Below are 18,528 nucleotides of genomic sequence, written 5' to 3'. Positions count from 1 at the left end.
ATGAGAATCTTACATAAGTGTATAATATGAAAAATTAGAATAAAGGGGAATAGATAGTTAACTTATCTATGTAGTGGCATATAGCAGCTAGAATGAATATACTAATGTATCAGGTATTTTCACATTGATAAAACTCAAAATTATAATAGTGAATTGTGTCAGTCAACTTTGTTTTACTAAAATTAAATACCTGAGGCAAATGACTTTATAAAGAGAAAAAGGTTATGTAGCCCATAGTTTTGGAAGTTCCAAGTCCAAGATCAGGCTACCCTATTGGTTTGACATCTAGTTAGGACAGACAGCAGCACATCATGGTGGGAGTATGTGTCAGAGTCACATCTCAAATGAGCAGAGAGAGAATGAGTCCCATAATCCCTTTCAAGGGTACACCCCAGTGACTTCCATTCCCGCCTCTTAAAGGTCCATAGCACCTCCCAATACCACCACTCTGGGTACCAAGATCTTACATATGGACCTTTGTGGGAATATCCAAACCATAGCATGAATAAATCAAATTGCAGAGGATAGGTAGAAAGGTGGTACTGTCAGTTTGGATGTGCCAGAGAAAAATGTACTTCCTTTAATGAAAGTTTTCAGCTTAGGGAGAAAAACAACCTCTGGAGGTTGCTAAGATTTGTGCTAAGAACGGATTTTCTATCCATGCAGTTGTGAAGAAGGAAAAAAAAAAAATACATGCAAGCCTTGCTGTCCTACCACAAACTAAAAATTACAGCTTCAGTGTGCGATAAGTGCTTACTTAGTTAAGATGGAAAAGGCTTTAAATCTATGTATGTAGGCCGGGGATTTAGCTCAGTGGTTCCAGCCCCTACCTTGCAAGCGAAACGACCCGAGTTCAATCCCCCATACCAAAAAAAAAAAATTTATGTGTGTACATATGTATGTACAGAAAAAAAGCACCAGATAAATATAGTTTCATACTCTTCTGGGTTTCAGGCATCTACTGGGAGCCTTAGAACATACCCTCTGAGGATAAGGGGTGACTACTGTCCACATTTCAAATAAAAAAGTAAAACTGGCCCTTATGCATAAGAAATGATGCCCACCTTCAGTCATTACTAGAGAAATGTGAATGAAAACTATAGTACACTAAAATTCCAGTTCAGATTAGGAAAAGAATATGAAAACACATTTTCTTGGTGAATCTGAGAGGAACCAGACACTTTACATTTCTGGTGTACATACAGACTGGTGCAGCTTATTGCCGAGTAATTTGGCAATATCTAGCAAAACTGCCTATGTATATACCATTAAACCCAGCATTTCACTTCCAGAATTTATCCCAAATATATCTAGAGAAGGGTTTTCATTGCAGCTTTTCATTTATAATTGTGTAATATTGGAAACCATGTAAATGCCCAGATATAAAAGTGATTAATCGTGGGCCAGGGGTTTAGCTCAGTGGTGCCACTGCCTGTCTCGCAAGTGCAAGGTCCTGAGTTCGATCCCTGGTACCACACACAAAAAAAAGTGATTAATTGTAATCAATTTTATATTCACACAGTAAATTTGTGTGCAATTACTACGTGATGATGATAATAATAGGGTGTCTGAACTGATGTGTAACGTGCAAAAGAGGATCTATGGTATGATTTTAAAACAGGAAATAAGAAAATACACATTTATTTAGTTGTGTAAAAGCACGAGAAGGGCAAATCAGAGCCTAATGAAATTGGTTACCTAGAACAGGAGGGTTAGTAAGGATGGCTTAAGTGGAAGTGGAGTAGAAGGGACTGGTGGTGGGGCATTTCTGTGAGTATAGATTTCTTTTTTTTTTTTTTTTACCTGGGATCGAACTCGGGACCTTGCGCTTGCGAGGCAGGTGCCAGAACCACTGAGCTAAATCCCTAGCCCCCATGTGAGTATAGATTTCTGTACAATTTTGACTTTTAGAACTATGTTAATATTTGAACATCAAAATGATGGTAATAGCTGATTGTAACACATAGAATAAAGTAAGAATCTAGCAGTCCATAATTACATAAATACATGAATAAACAGGTAGAATGGAAAGCTTTACCTTACATTAGAATATCTGTTAAAGTAAAAGAAATGATGAAATTAAGAAATCTGTCTTTAAAAACCATAGTAACTGTTTCCAGTAAGAATCATTAGGCATGGTAATATTAATGAGGGAAATTGATAAGCTTTTTGCATACTCAAAATATCCTCCCCAAAGTACCTACCCATTCCAAAGGTAAAAATAGGATTTTATTGGGCCGGGTATTTAGCTCAGTGGTACCGCACCTGCCTCACAAGTGTAAGGTCCAGAGTTGGATCCCTGGTACCAAAAAAAAAAATAGAATTTTATTTACAGTGGAAAGACAAGTGATCAAAATGAAGATCACTGTAATAGAGCACACAGGTACCGTATGTCTTCCTGATCTGGTAGACTTGAGGACACAGCACGATGTCTGAGGCGTCCCTGCCAAGAACTCCAGCATGCCAGCTGCCAGTGGAGAGGCAGACTAACCCATTGAGGCTTATTCTGTCACATAAATGTTCTGTGTTCTTCAAAAACAGTGATGAAAAAGGCAGACTGAGGAACTGTGCCAGCTTGCTGGAAAGTGAAGAGATTACACCTGAATGGATCCTGAATTGGATCCCAGACCAGGAAGTTTTTATTTTTTTATAGTAAAGGACATCATTAGACAACATTTAGAGTTATACTGTGATTATGTACAAGCTGCCACTGCTGTCAGAAATACGGAGTAAAGGAACATTAAGTCTGCAATTTATTCTCACTATTATGTCCATATATTGAGAAAATAAAGCAAATGTGATAGAATGTCAGTTTTTTATTTCTAAGCAATCATGTAAAATATTAGTGTGAAAATGGGTGATGGATACATTGTTTTTGCTTTTCAATGTTTGAAATATTTAACAATTTTTCATTTTAAATATACTTGCTAAGTTGAAATGACCATTTATTTACATGTTCTCAGGCCTTTTGCTTAGAATGTGCTTTATGAGGGAGGACCTCATTTAAAATATGTTATAATAAAGTCTAATAAATTAGTTGGACATGTTGGTGCACACCTGAAATCCCAGCACTTGGGAGGCAGGGGCAAGATTATGAGTTTGAGGTCAGCATGGGGTACATAGAAAGACTCAGTATAAAAAAAAAAAAAAAAAAGATACACAGTCCCCAAATTGTGAACAAGTTCCATTCTGGGAACACCTTTATAAGTCATAATCATTCATATCCATCAAAGTGACTCTTATACAGTACACCTATGAAAGTTTGCAACTCGAATGTTCAGAAGTCAGGGACTTACTGTAAATACTACCCTGTTTAACATGGAAATGTTCATCTATTAAAAATGTAAAATGACCTTTGCCAATGAATTTAAACATGTCAGAAAAGTTGTCATTTAAATTCAGGTTCAGGCTCCCAAATGCCAGTTAATGATAAAGTATTTGCCAATCCCCAATAAAATAAAAAAATGATAGAATAGTAGTAGTGAGGTTTTACACATTTATTCAGTTTAGAAGATTTGTCATTATATTGCTTCTCAGCCTTTTGGCTAAGATCAAGTGAAGATTTATCCTTATTCTAGGATTCTTTGCCCTCTGTTGATCATATTCTTTATGAAATTATGGTTGTGGGAAGATGCTAGTTTGAAATCTTTTTACCAATGCCCTCTCTTTAACAAAATTAAAGGTAGAGACCCTATATTAGGTCACCATTTTGAGAAATTGGTCTGTAATAGCTAGAAGTTTGGATACGTTTTTTTTTTGGTACGGGGGCTCAGACTCGGGACCTTGTACTTGCAAGGCAGGTGGCAGCACCACTGAGCTAAATCCCCGGCCCTGGGGACCATATTTTTATTCCTTTTTAAATGTAGTAATTATTTTAGAATTGCAGATTAATTATTTGTAATCATTATCATTGTTTTATTTCATTTTCTCTCTAATATTTGCTAGTAGAAATGATAATTTGCCTAAAGTGAAAAGATGCAGACATAGGATAATCTAGATTTTGTGCCTAAAAGAAATGTACCTTTGATATAATTAAAAAGACTTAGTTCACTTGTTTTTCTATTTTATTCTCTTTTAGGGTAAACACTGTATCCTCGATGTGTCTGGAAATGCCATAAAGAGATTACAAATTGCACAACTTTATCCAATATCCGTTTTCATTAAACCCAAATCTGTGGAAAATATCATGTAAGTGCAAATGCCTAATATGTAGTTGCTAAGCACAAATCTTGAGTTAAGTATTTACCCTCCTTGCATCTCAGTTTATCTATATACTGGAGATAATAATAGCCTGTGTATCCACCTTATGGAGTGTACGTACCTCTGGATGAGGATTAAATACTGTATGATGTTAACCATCATTGTCACCATCACCATTTATAATACTAAAATATAGCTACATCTATTAGAATTTTAAAGAGCCACATGTAGCTAAGAATAACCACTGAATTGAGTAGTACAGCTCTAAGAACCATTAAGAGAATTAAAAAATATATCACTACATAAGAGAGGGGGGAAAAAAGCAGAATCTAAATAGAAATTAAAAGAAAACAGCAAATAGAGACATAGATCACATGGCTCAAAACAATATAAACAGTAAAATGGTATAAGTGAACCCAAATATTTCAGTAAATAGACCCCTCTGTTTACTGCCAAAGTAAATGCTAGCTTAAATGTTCTAATTAAAAGACAAAATTTGTCAGAATAGATGAAGAAAAACACGATGATACGGTTGTCATGATATACTTTTAATTTTAGGCTATGAAAAGGTTGAAAATAAAAGAATACATAAGATATACCATGTAAATGTTAACCAGAAGTAGACTAGCTTTCCATTACTGTCAAAGTATACATTAAAGTGAGAAATATTACTAGAGATAAAGAGGTACAGTATATTTAATAAAAATGCAGGTTACACTCCATCGGGAAAATACATGTATCCATTCATTTGCACTTAATAGCACAGTCCCAAAAATATGTAAGGCACAAATTGACAGCTATTTAGGGGAACAAGAATAATTCCAAAATCATCATGAGGAAACCTAACACACCTGTCTGGAATTAATCACATTAAAAAATCAAGGATATGGAACTACACAAATTTAAAAGTTTCTTACAGAGTCAGGGCTATAAGTTTATAGTAGGGCACCTGCTTAGCATGTGCCAAGGCCCTAAGTTCAATCCCCTGCACCACAAAGAGAAAACAGTGTGGTGGAGCTAGAGAGACAACAGAATAAATGGGGTTGGGCACATCACAAAAGAGGATCTCCAAATAATAGAACCACCTTTCTCCCTACAAAACAATCATACGGCAGCATCTGTCTTGACAGTTATTTTGGAACTCTGTTGAAAGCTTGCACCTTCCCTTCAGTTCCTAGTGTAGTAGTGCTGCTTAGCGCCCCATAACAGGCAGTGTGATATAATCCTTGAGCACCTGGCACACAATCTGTGAGTGCCAGGGTGGGCAGCAGGACCCTGGTCTCCAAATGCCAGGGATCTGTGGTGTGATAAAGGATTGCTGCTTCTGATCTTGGAGGTACACAGATAAAGGCAGTAAGCCATCATTGCACATTCCTGCCCCCAAGGATGAAGTAACTTCCAAGGATTTAAAGGATCAGCACCTTTTCCCCTTTTGGTAGCTAGTCCAGGACATTCAGAAATAACGACATATACAGGGGGGATCTAGAGAGCCACTATATATTACTCTGGAAAGACACAGTCTCAGAAAATGCCTGACAGGGGCCAGGGATTTAGCTCAGTGGTTCTGGCGCCTGCCCTGCAAGCACAAGGACCTGAGTTCGATCACTGGTACCAAAAAAAAAAAGAAAATGCCTGACAGAACCCAAAGTTTACACCTCAAGCCAATCCTTAGCACAGAAACACTGCACAATAAATAAATTTTAAATAAAATTGCAAACCCTGGGGAAAAGGGAAAGTTTTATCTCTAGAGTTACATCCTAATAAGACTCAAATGTCCAGTTTTCATCAACAAAAAAAGTATTGCCCATTCATTCAAAGGAAAAATAAGTTAATAGAAATGATCTCTAAGACCAGGTGTCAGACTTACTAGACATAGACTTTCGCTGTTTTAGAAATGCTCAAAAAACAAAAAGACATGGACAAGGTCAAGGAAATTATATGTGAGCAAAATAGAAATAACAGTAAAGAGAAAACCAGGAAAAGAAATGAAAAAGAAATTCTGGAGCTGAAAAGAACAGTAACTGAATTCTTTTTAATTAGATTCCACAGCAGATTTGAGCAGGCTGAAGAATCAGCAGACATACAGATAGGACAGTGAGTGCTGGGGATTTAGCTCAGTGGCACCATACCTGCCTCACAAGTGCAAGGTCCTAAATTCACTCCCTGGTACCCCAGGGGGAGGGGGGAGGGGTGTTACCAGGGATTTAGCTCAGCAGCACCGCACCTGCCTTGCCAAGCACAAGGTCCTGAGTTTGATCCCCAGTACCAAAAAAAAAAGAACAGTGGAGCTGGGCATGGCAGCACACGCCTGTAATCCCAGCACTCGGGAGGCTGAGGCAGGAGGTTCACCATGAGTTCAGGCCAGCCTGGGCTAGATCGTGTGACCCAGTCTCAGAAAACAAACAAACAAAAAAAAAAAAAAACCCAGGCCAATGGAAATTACCAAGTGTCAGGAACACAAGAAAACAAACCTTGAGGAAAAGTGAACAGAGCTTAAGGAAACTGAAACACCATTAAGTCAACCAACATATACAGTGTGGAAGTCCCAGAAGAAGTGAGAGAGAGGTAGAGAAATTATTTGAAAAAATAGTGGCCAAGGGCCAAGGATTTAGCTCAGTGGTTCCGCCTGCCTCACAAGGTCCCAAGTTTGATCCCCAGTACAAAAAAAAAAAAAAAAAAAGCCAAAATTTTTCCTAGTTTTAATAAAAAACATAAATACAAACATGCAAGAAATTAATGAGCTCCAAGCATAATAAATTCAGACCCTCACTGAGGCACATTATAATCAAACTGTTGGGAAACAAAGAATCTTGAAAGCAGCAATCAGTGCCTCATCTTATACAGGAGATTTTCCCAGTAAGATTATCAGCAGAATTGTCATCAGAAACTTTAGAAATGAGAAAAAAGTGTTAGCCAAGAATCCCATAGCTGGCAAAACTGTTCAGAAGTGAGGGAGAAATCAAGTCTCAGATAACCAAAAACTGAGGAAGTTCGTTGCCACTAGACCTATCCTACAAGAAATGCTCAAGGGAACCCTGTAGGGTGACAGAACATTCAACAGTAACTATACAAAATACAAAAGAAAACATCATACTCAATGGTGAAATATTGAAAGTTTTCCCTCACAAATTAGGAACAAACCTCTGTATACCCCTCACCCAGCTACAACAAAATTTACCAACATAACACTCTTGTTTCATCTATCCTCCACTTCCTTACCCCTCCACTACAGATTATTTTGAAACAAATCTAGACACATCATTTCATGCTTATATTTGTGTTTATTTGAGAGTCTTGTTTACATTTAAAAACAACAGTGATTCTCATACATAAAATAATAATTTGATATCATCAAATAATCAAGGCTTCCTGGTTATTTCGTAGTTGTTTTTTTAATGTGTTCATTTCCGGATGTTCCAGGTCCAGATACTCATGACTGTTAAGTTTTTTAGTCTATAGATTCTCATTCCTTCTCATTCTCCCCACCCCATCACCCCAATTACTTTGTGAAGAAACCAGGTCATTTCTCCTCACTCTGTATTTTCTGATTATCTTTTCATGGTGTTACTAACATTCATGTATCCTCTTTATTTTCTGTAAATTAGTAGGTAAATCTGTCGGTCTTAATATGAAATTTCTTTTAGTCAAGAATGTTATAAAGTAATCCTTAGGGGATCCTAGGGGGCTACTTGATCCCTTGCAGAATGTAAAGCCCTTTTTTTGTTCCAGATATAAGCTAAATCTGTTCTTAATGACATTCATGTTTTCAACAGAGCTCAACTTTTTATGATTTTATGTTTTATGTGTCTTCTCTCCTTTTTTTTTTGAATATTATAATGTGGTGTAATTACCAGTTTCTAAATTTATCTGCATAGGGAAATGAATAAGCGTCTGACAGAAGAACAAGCCAGAAAAACGTTTGAGAGAGCCATGAAACTGGAACAGGAATTTACTGAGCATTTCACAGGTTGGGACCATGTGTGACAGTGTCCTTTATAATAGAATGTTGCTTTGAACCCACTTGCACTGATACATTCAAATGTATTTTGAATTATGTCCACATCTCTGGGAGTAATCAGAATTATCATTTTCAGAATAAACTGTGCTTTTCTTCTGTGGAAAATTCATCTAACCTAGGCAGTGGTAAATGGGGAATCTTGAAATTTAATGTTTCTTAAGTTGTTGATTAGGACAGCATATATTGAAGTGAATTATTTGACCAGAGAAAAGTATGGTCAAAGTAGATTTGATTTCTTATATGAAATTCTGACTTTTATCTTTTATAAATTTTGATCTATTTTTTCCAGCTATATTAAGATATAATTAACAGTTTGTATATATTTGGAGTGTATAGTGTAATTTGATATGCATATACATAGCATGTGGATTACTGCAATCATATAACATCTGTCACCACAGTTACCATTTCAGGTTAATATTAGGTCCCTTTCTTACAAGTGTTAAGTTTGTACCTTTTTTTTTTTGGTACTGGGGATCGAACTCTGGACCTTGTGCCTTTGAGACAGGCAGTGGAACCACTGAGCTAAATCCCCAGCCCCATGTTTGTACCTTTTGACCAACATTTCCCAAAATCCCCTACCCATTCTACTCTCTGATTAAGGCATGAATGTATTTTGCTCAAAATGTGAACTCTCACAAAACTGATGCTAGTAAATATTACAGTATTTAATTTTTTGGTTAATCAAGCATTCTTAACTGTATATGTTATAACCCGTCCCTAAACATGTGCATACCCTTTTACTTTTTTTCCCTTCATTCCTAATTGTATTGAACCCAAGGCCTTGCACATGGTAGGCCAGCTCTGTACCATTGAACTATTCCCCTAGCCGCGTACTGTGCATAATCCCAATCATCAAATAGAAAATTTGACTGAAAATCTTCATTTGGACTTTAATTCTAGGTTTTTGAGACATGGAAATCTATATCTGTGATGATCTTCCAAAATCACTGAGCATTGTTTTGCAGTTTGATGATTTATATGGCATAAATTTGAATTCTTTCATTTATAAGTAAACATTTTCTGTTTTTTTTAAAGTTACTCATGCTTAGTGCTTTCTGGTAAGACTTACTTTTTGTTATTGTTTGATTAACTGACCTTTATTCCTCACAGACCTCTGGGACTCCCAAGTATTCCCAGAGAATTAGTTGTTGGTAATTGTTACCATTTTTTATTTATACATAATTTCGGACTGTAGAGAAAGTTTGCAACATTGATTTTAATAATTCCTAACTACTCACAGTACAGATTATGCATCTCAGGTCCCCTCCACTCCAGTACCTGGTCATAGTAGCAACCTGGAGAAAGTAATACCAATCTATAACTAGCTCTTCTCCCCTAAGATCCAACTACCCAAAATAAACCAGAAAAGTAGCCATGCTTGCTCTCTGGCACTGAACCCACTCTCCTTTTCTCTGCACATTATGCAAAAATCAGGAAAGTTAAGGAAATATGTAATTTGTCTTGAAAGAATAAACCCAAGGGCTGAGAGTAACCTCAGTGTGTTAAGCATGTTCCCGATCCTAGATTCAATCTCCAGCACCGCCAAATGAATGAGCAAATGAAACCAGTACTCACTTACATGATAGACAAAACAAATAATAAGCAAAAGAGAAAATAACCAAATCTCATTTTTTTCGGTTTTTAAAATAAAAATTTGTACATTATACAAATAGTAAAATTAACGCCACTAAGCAAACCGTAGATAAATGGTGACTCTTCCTAGATGAGTAACTGTCAAGAATAACTGATGGAGGCTGGGATTTAGCTCAGTGGTGCCGCCACCTGCCTCACAAGTGCAAGGTCCTGAGTTCAATCCCTGATAACCAAAAAAAAAAAAGAATAACTGATTTCAAAGATAGACAATTAATGGAGATTTCTGGGTTTTTTTCTCTCATTGTAGCTATTGTACAGGGCGATACGCTGGAAGACATTTACAACCAAGTGAAGCAAATCATAGAAGAACAATCTGGTCCTTACATCTGGGTTCCAGCAAAAGAAAAGTTATGAGGACTGATGTTTCTCTATTTCTCTTTTCCACAGTCTCATTTTCTTTGACACTTCTTTGCCCTTTCCTTTTGGAGTCTGTCTTTAGTACTCCATTCATGTTGAATCATCTCTCATTCATCATGGTCCCAGTTGTGCTTATTTTTGATATCTACTGTCTCCTTCGTGTTGCATCATCTGTATTATTCTACGTCACTATGGTTTGTGACCATTTTCCAGAACTGAAGATGGATGGCCTGACCAGCTGTTAAGGGTCTGGGGAGATGCAGAAATTGTGATAAAACTCCTTAATGTTTAAGGGAAAGTAACTTTAAGAGATTTTCAGAATAGCTTTATATACATCCTTTTGAAATTTCAGTACAAATGAAAGAAAAGTGGTTTTAACAAGTGATTTAGTAGACTTTGAGCAACTATGCACGCTTAACTTTAATAGCATGGTTTGGCCAGTGTATTAGCTCTCAAGCCCTTTTCCCAATTGACTTCTGTATCAAAGTAATTATTTCATTATCGACAAATAAGATTTTTTTATTTCAAAATTAATGTCTGCGTTAACTTTCATAATTTCACAAGGGATATTCACTTTTCATAGAGTTCTTAAAGTCTTTTATTATTTCAAGTTTTCCGCCCCAATACATTAGGTAGGAACAACAGTGTTCAAATGTTTTTAATCTACTTGTGCAACACTGTAGTGTCTCACAAAAGTTGTTCATACATAATGATCATCCCATTTTCTGAGTTAAGGTCATGTGGAGGCGGTAGGAAGCCCACCTTTTACACTGAAGGTTGAGAAAATTCCATAGACATAAATGCAGACAGAAGAGACATTACAGTGGAGATGTAGTCATCATCATGGCATTGGAAAAGGAATCCAATTCATAGCCTAAAATTTTAAATGTATTCTTAGGGGTCAGATTTTAATGAATATTTTACCCACAATAACTGCCTATTTTGTTATAATAAAATATATATATATAAATATATATATAACTTTCTTTAAACTCTGTAACTATGGAATTATTTTCTTTACATAGTTGCACACACAAACATATATATTTAAAATATATTTTTTCTTTTGCCACCTACTTTTTGTTTGGTTTTTAAATTAAATATTAATTGATAAGACTTACCTTCTTTAATCTGTGAGCTGAACACAGGGGTGTGGTGGTTGTGAGGAGAAACTTCTAGGGTCATTAGATTGCAAGTGAAAGAATAAGCATGTTCTCCTCTTTTCTATAGAATTTTTCAAAAGGTTCTTGGTTTTCTAATGTCATTGTTCTTGTCCTTAGGTTTGATTTTGGTCCTCTGCCTTTCCTCCTAGTTCTCCTTCGATTAACAGAAAACAGGTGAAACCCCCCTTTCTCGGTGTGTTTTCCCCTCAGGAGCCCTTATCTTGTGTAGCTGCTCTGCTCTAGGGTTGCACAGTTCTTCATGGTGAGCAATTAAATTTTCATAAAAGGTAGAAATGAGTTCAGAAAACAGTTCCTCTGGTCCTTTTTATTAATATCATTTGGCTTCTCATTCTCTTTGGAGTTGTTTATTAAATATGTGGTTTTTGACAACCTCCTCGTTAAAATTTCTTAAATGAATACTGGTTTGTAAAGAATTATGAACATTATCCATTCCATTTGTGAGAAAGAGGAGAACAGCTAATAAACTTTATTGTAAAATTCACATTAAATGTGTCTTGAATTTTGAAAGAAAAATTATTTTATAAGCTAATTCTTTCTTGGAACAGTTTGGGGCATTATATAATTTATAACCTGAATTCAGTAACCACTTGGCATTGTATTATAGCTCTCACAGTAAATGTAGCAGATTGTCACCAAACAAACACTCTTGAGGACAATTACAAAATCTCAAGAGCTCCAAAAAGCACCTTACAAGGTATTTTGGAGTATTTACTAAATAGTCACATGTTGTAAATACCAACAAATTCTAAAATGATGCTATTTATGTGTTAAAAATCTGAGGTACATTGCTTTCTGGATTTTTTTTTTTTAACTGAGTATTGAATCCAAGGCCTTGCAACTGAGCTACATCACTGTATCTCCAGCCCTTTTTTGGTGTGTATTTTGAGACAGGTTCTCACTAAGAAGTCACTAAGTTGCCTAGGCTAGACTCAAACTAGTGATCCTCCTGCCTCAATAGAGTGCTGGGATTATAGGCATGTGCCACTACACCTGGCTTGAATATATTGATTTTTTTTGTTTTGGTGAGAAAATATTTTTATATTCTAGATGATATAGTTATTAATGAAATTATTAATTGCTGAGTACTATGCAGTAGCCCCTTTAGTGCCTGTATATGATCGCTTAATTTTGAAAAATAAGGTCTTAAGTTGTTACCAGCCCTGCTCCAAGGCTTAAGGGAAATCTCTTGCCTGAGATGATTTAGTAAGTGGTAATGCTCTGTGTTCAGATCCAAGGCTCTCTGTCGTCCCTAGTGTGCGTTTTTCCAAAATACTCTGCTCCCTCATTTTCACTTCCTATTGTGTAAGGCACTGTGACTTACGTTATCATAGCTCCTGTTTATAAATAAAGAGATTTGGGGGCTGGGGATTTAGCTCAGTGGTTCCAGCTCCTGCCTCGAAAGCGCAAGGTCTGGAGTTCAATCTCTGGTACCAATAAAAAAGAGAGAGATTTGGGTGCAGGTCCTTGCAGAGTCACACAGTTAGGACAGACTTACAGAGTAAGTCATTCCCACCACAGCTGGAAAGATCAGGAGTCAGCACAGCCTAATCTAGCACTGTCACAGTGACATACAAGAAAGGCACCTCCTCAGAACCAAAGTTGGAACAGTATTCATTAGGAAAGAAATCCGCTATTCTGATGCACAGGGAATAAGAATACAGTTTCACATACTTATTAAATATTCCATATTTTATATGCATCTTAATGTCCTTTAATTGGCAGGAAAATGCCTCTAAAATGTGGCTACATGTTTGATTGCTTTCCTGTTCTGACTTTCTGTGGCTCCCTAGTAAATGATGGGCTGTTTAATCCCAGAGACTTGAATTACTGATGGAAAAGTAAATATTGATGTTTATTTCATTGAGGAATTTGCATTTTAAAGATATCAGAAAAACAGGTGTCATTTTTCTGGCCCAAGTTTGAGATATCTGGTGTTTTAAAGATTCCATTCACCTGGGCCAGGGATTTAGCTCAGTGGTTTCACCATCTGCTGCGCAAGCGCAAAGACCCAAGTTCGATCCCTGGTACCAAAAAAAAAAAGATTCCATTCACCTCCCTCCAGAGTTGCACAATACAGCACTCACTGACTTTGGCAGCAGTGGTCTGTAACGTGAAAATTGGGCTTGAGGGCCAGGATTTAGCTCAGTGGCTCCATGCCTGCCTCGCAAGCACAAGGTCCTGAGCTCCATCCCCAGTACCAAAAAAAAACACTGGGCTGTGGAATGAGCTGGGTCTGAATGTCAGCTCTGCCACTTATCCCTTACATAACCTTGAGCAGGCTACATCATCCTTGCTGTGTACTTCTCTAAAATGGAGATATTTTGAAGGTTAGTGATTATAAGACAGACACACACTAAAAGTTAATTCCCTTTTCCTTTGGAGTGAGAAACTAGAGTTGTGCAGCTCAGTCTGACCCTTACTTTTTACCATAGTTGAAATGGGATTTGAATATACTGCAGAATTGTTACAAGGTTTAAATGGTGTATGCAAAACACCAGTCACATCTGATACTTGATATTCAACACCCATTCTTCCTCTGACCCCAGAGTGTGTTTATGGTTGGTAGTCGAAGACTGAGAATAAAGTTCACCATTCTTCATTGCATGTAAAGAACTTTCCTTTGGTAGACTTAAGGTAGGAAATGATTTACATTTCAGTCCCTCTAATCAGACTCACTGATCTCTTACCCTGAAGATCCCTATTTGTGTGTTGTGACCTACTGCTCTTGTCACCCACCCTAACTCCAAACATGGAACCACAAGACATCTCAGCTTCATAAATTGCCCTAGTGTCTACAGTTCTACACCCAATAGTCTCTAACAGTTCTCCAGAACATTAATTATCAAGAGTCTAGAAACAGGGCTAAGACAATAGGACAACATTACTTAAATCACCCAAAGAGTTTTTTTTTTTGGTACCGGGGATCGAACTTGGGTCTTTGCGCTTGCGCAGCAGGTGGCGAAACCCAAAGAGTTTCTTTCATTCAGTTTGACTGTCACTGCTTACTACTTTGTCGACCAGCTCTTTCTCCATTTCCTTTTTTGTTGGTTCCAGGGATCAAACTCAGGGCCTTGAGCTTGCAAGGCAGGTGCTGGAACCACTGAGCTAAATCCCCGGTCCCCCATTTCCTTCTTAAATATGGCTAAGAGCCAGTAAAATAAACCCTGTCTACTGAACAACATTGTAAAAAAGAATTGGTCAACTTTTTTTTTTTTTTGGTACTGGGGATCGAACTCTGGTCCTCATGCTTGCAAGGCTGGGGGTAGAACCACTGAGCTAAATCCCGGGTCCCCATTTCCTTTTTAAATATGGCTAAGAGCCAGTAAAATAAACCCTATCTACTGAACAACATTGTGAAAAACAATTGGTCAACTTTTTTTTTTTTTTTTTTGGTACCGGGGATTGAACTTGGGTCCTTACGCTTGCAAGGCAGGAGGTGGAACCACTGAGTTAAATCCCTGGCCCTTAACTAACTTATTTTTTGAGATTGGGGAACAGATACCAAACCACCAAGAAGTTTCACACACTGACTTTGCCAGTGCAGCAATGGTGAGCCCTTTTAGAGCTGTCAGTGGTACAAGCAGCCTGCTGTGACATGTGTGCCATGGGTTTGCCCCCACTGTCCTGGTGTCTCTTACCAATCATAGTAGTTAGCAGATAGGAGAAGAATTGGGGGAAGAGTACCAGAGATGGGTCAAGAATAGAGTTTTTATTTTACTTTTTATTGAAATAAAGTATATGTGTGTTACGGCTTATGTCTAGATGTCCCCTCAAAGTCCCGTGCAGTCATAGGTGGGGCTTTTTCAGAGGTGCCTGCATCTAGAGTGTGTGATTGATTAATGGTGTAATGCTAGGATTAAGGGTGGATGGTTACTAAATCAGCCCCTGGTCTGTTTAGCAACCAACCTAATCCTGGTAGCCTGGATACAATATACAAAACAGAAAGAGGCTTGTCTGCCCTTTGCTTGCTTTGCTGCCTTTGCCAGCCATGAACTGTTTCTCTGCTGTGCTGCCTGTCTGCCATGCTGCCCTGCCTTGGAGCCAGCCAGCTATGGGACTGAAACCTCTACAGACTGAGCCAAATAAACCTTTCCTCCCTTAACTTTGGGCATCAGGTATTTTGTCTTTGTCTCAGAAATGAGAAGAGTAAGACAGCATGTAATGTGTGAATAAGAATGTGCATGTATCTCAATTTTTAACCAGCACAAAGCTCAGAGTACATACAGACCATAACTACCACCCCTCCTAATCACTACTCCCCCAAAGAAAACCACTATCCTTCCTTGTATTTTTTTTAATTTGGCTACAGCAAGATTTACTCTGGTATTGTTCTGAGTTTGGACACATGCGTATAGTCACATAAGCCCCACCATAATGTAAACACAATGCACGGCAGTTTCCTCATGCCACGAAATTCTCTCATACTTGTCCCTAGGTGGCCAGTACTCCCACCTACCCCCAAGCCTGTGCTCTTTCTTTGTCTTTCCCTGGATGTCATAAGAGTGGAATCAAACTGTGTAGCATCTTGGGTGTGGCTTTCTTCCCTTGACAAAAGCTTCAGAAGTCGCATTGCTGGGTATAATAATAATTTGCTTTTATTGCTGATACTTCATTTAATGGCTGTATCACAGTCAACCACTGGCTGAAGGACTATAGGATTGCTTTCAGTTTTTTCACTATCGTTTTCTGCTCCTGGGTGCCCTGGGCCTGCAAGAACAAGGAGCAGCAAACAGAAATGGGTTTTTGAGGCTGAAAATCATAATAGACCCTTTCCACCCCACCCTATCAGTCCCATGAGCATCCACACATTTGGCGCTTGCACACGAGCCTGTTGTCATAAACTTTGAACCTAGGATAATAGGTCTACAGGGCCTGTTTACAGAATGAACTGTGCCAGGAGGGGGAGACTCCAAGAAGGACCATTTAAGAATTTGAAGCCCTCAGGCTGTGCCAGAGTTTAACCTGAGTGTTGTTTCTGTTTTCCTGGGAAAATACATGCAGTTTATTAAGTAGCATAAATCAGAAACAGTAGTAGCCTCCTCCTACCCCGAGGTCTCAATTATTTTGTTTACATTTTTTATTAGTACATATTTGCAGTACATAATGATTTCATTGTGGGGAATGGTGGGTACATGTACATAACATCTCAACTATGTACATATGCCTTTTTAAATCACCCTAAAATACTGGGATAAAATGAAACCATTTTGAACATAACATCCTGTGTAACAGTTAATTCCCTTTGTGTACAGTAGTCGTCTCTGTATCCGAGGTGGGGGCTGATTCCAGCATCCCCCACAATACAAGAATCTGCAGATGCTGCCATCTCTGTTACTAGATAGACAGGATTTGCATGTAACCTATGCATAGCCTTCCAATTGCTGACAGTCATCTCCAGATCATGTACAGTACCTACCTCGATGTAAACATTTGCACCCTCGGAGTTTGGCACCCACCGGAGGTCCTAGAAGCCATCCCTTATGGATGCCAAAAGACAGTGGGGCCTCAGCAAGTGAAAACAGCCATTTAATTTAGGAGAGAAGGCTTTGACCATTTCTGAAAATCTGGGGAGTTTTCTGAACTCTAGAAGATTGTGATTTTTTATTCAAAAATACTAAGTGCCTCTGCATTTTAAACATCTCTTGGGTAGTAACCTCAGTGTGTTTTAAACACTTAGGTAGTTTATAGAAACCTAATTCTAGTCCCATATATGCACCTGAGGGTTTCTTACCAGAACCTGCTCTGCTGGTTGGTTGTTTGGTGTGACCTTCCCTGGATACAGATGTCACACAGGAGCTCATCGGTCTTTTCCATTCTCACCACAGTATGCCTGTTTTATAGGGGGGAAAGTCCTTTAGATTGGTTCCAAACTAAAGCTTTGCAACTACTGGTGTTTAGCCAAAGTGGAAATATTGAGCATATATTTATCCCTATTTCTGCCAATCCATTGTTAATGACCAGTTTCATTTGGACAGTTTTAACTACCATAGAATGATTTTTTTAAAAAAAAACTTTGAAACTTGCCAATGGAAAATAATGATATAATGAACTTTCTTTTGGAAGAAAAGGGATGATGTAATCTTTCTCCTTTGAGATATTTAAAATTAGCTTCATGTTACAGATGGGAAAGCTAAGGAAAGTCCCATATGTTCCACACTATGGGTCTCTGCAAAAAGATTTTCCAAATCTTGTGAGAATCATTTAATCAAAAACATCTACTTCTCTAGCAGTATTTAAGACTAGCAAAGACATCTTCTGAAGATCAATCCCTTTCTCTGAAAGCTCAGTGCTTGCATATCTAGTGTGTCTGACACACCCTTACTAAGAAAAGCTTTACTAATCTTGTAACTAAAACGTCTAATAGTGGTTGTACTTAACGTTCTTGATCACCTAGGCTTTACCTTAGTGCTTTTAACATTTCTCTCCGTAAACATCCTCAGTCACTAGATACTTTTAACTCTTTCTGAACACATTTTTCTTTCTGTCATTTCCACTCTTGTCACTCTAACCTAGGTCCTCATCCACCTCCTACCCCAAAGTCTCGATTATTTTATTTTGTTTTATATTTTTATTAGTACATATTTGCAATACATAATGATTACATTCATTGTGGGGACTTGGTACATGTACATAACATCTCAATTATTTTCCCCTTCTCCCCCCCCCCTTTTTTTGCCAACATTACATTTGTTTATAAGTTTTTTGTTTGTTTGAGACAGGGCCTCACTGTGTAGTTCAGGTTGGCCTTAAACTCACTATGTAGCCCAGGCTGGCCTCCAACTCTCAGCAAACCTCCTGTCTCAGCCTCCCAAGTGCTGGGATCACAGGTGTGCACCACCACACCCACCTTATTTTATAAGTTCTTCTCAAGTTAATTAAAGATTAACAACCAGACTAACAGGCCAAAAAACACATAAGACAATTATTTTAAATCAAGGTACACTTTTAGATAACATTGTCCAGGCTGGATTACAATAACGTTTTCTCTTTCTTTCCTATTGTCTTTTATGTTGCACTTTGTTTATATGTAGGCCCATGCAACTTTCAAGCCTTTGTGTCTGATTTACTTCACTTAGCATTGTGGTCTGCGGATGCCCGGGGTCACGGTTACTA

The 18,528-nt window shown here is 37.8% G+C and overlaps 1 protein-coding gene across 32 annotated transcripts in view; it reads left to right on the top strand.

Annotated features, from left to right (window-relative positions):
- Window positions 1-11,903, top strand: part of Dlg1 (discs large MAGUK scaffold protein 1) — a 220,945-nt gene extending 209,042 nt beyond the window's left edge. For all 32 annotated transcript variants that reach the window (XM_087186996.1, XM_087186994.1, XM_087186992.1 and 29 more), the window contains 3 exons: window positions 4,079-4,188; window positions 8,076-8,167; window positions 10,122-11,903. In XM_087186996.1, the coding sequence (XP_087043122.1) occupies window positions 4,079-4,188; window positions 8,076-8,167; window positions 10,122-10,228 (309 nt within the window). In that variant the 3' untranslated portion in view covers window positions 10,229-11,903. The remainder of the gene's footprint in view (window positions 1-4,078; window positions 4,189-8,075; window positions 8,168-10,121) is intronic.
- Window positions 11,904-18,528: the final 6,625 nt, after the last annotated feature.

Source organism: Heterocephalus glaber, unplaced genomic scaffold, assembly GCF_053883595.1.
Source record: "Heterocephalus glaber isolate CG9 unplaced genomic scaffold, H.glaber_assembly_v1.0 deba00001504, whole genome shotgun sequence".
Lineage (NCBI taxonomy): Eukaryota > Metazoa > Chordata > Mammalia > Rodentia > Bathyergidae > Heterocephalus > Heterocephalus glaber.
This window is presented reverse-complemented; position numbering and strand designations above follow the sequence as displayed.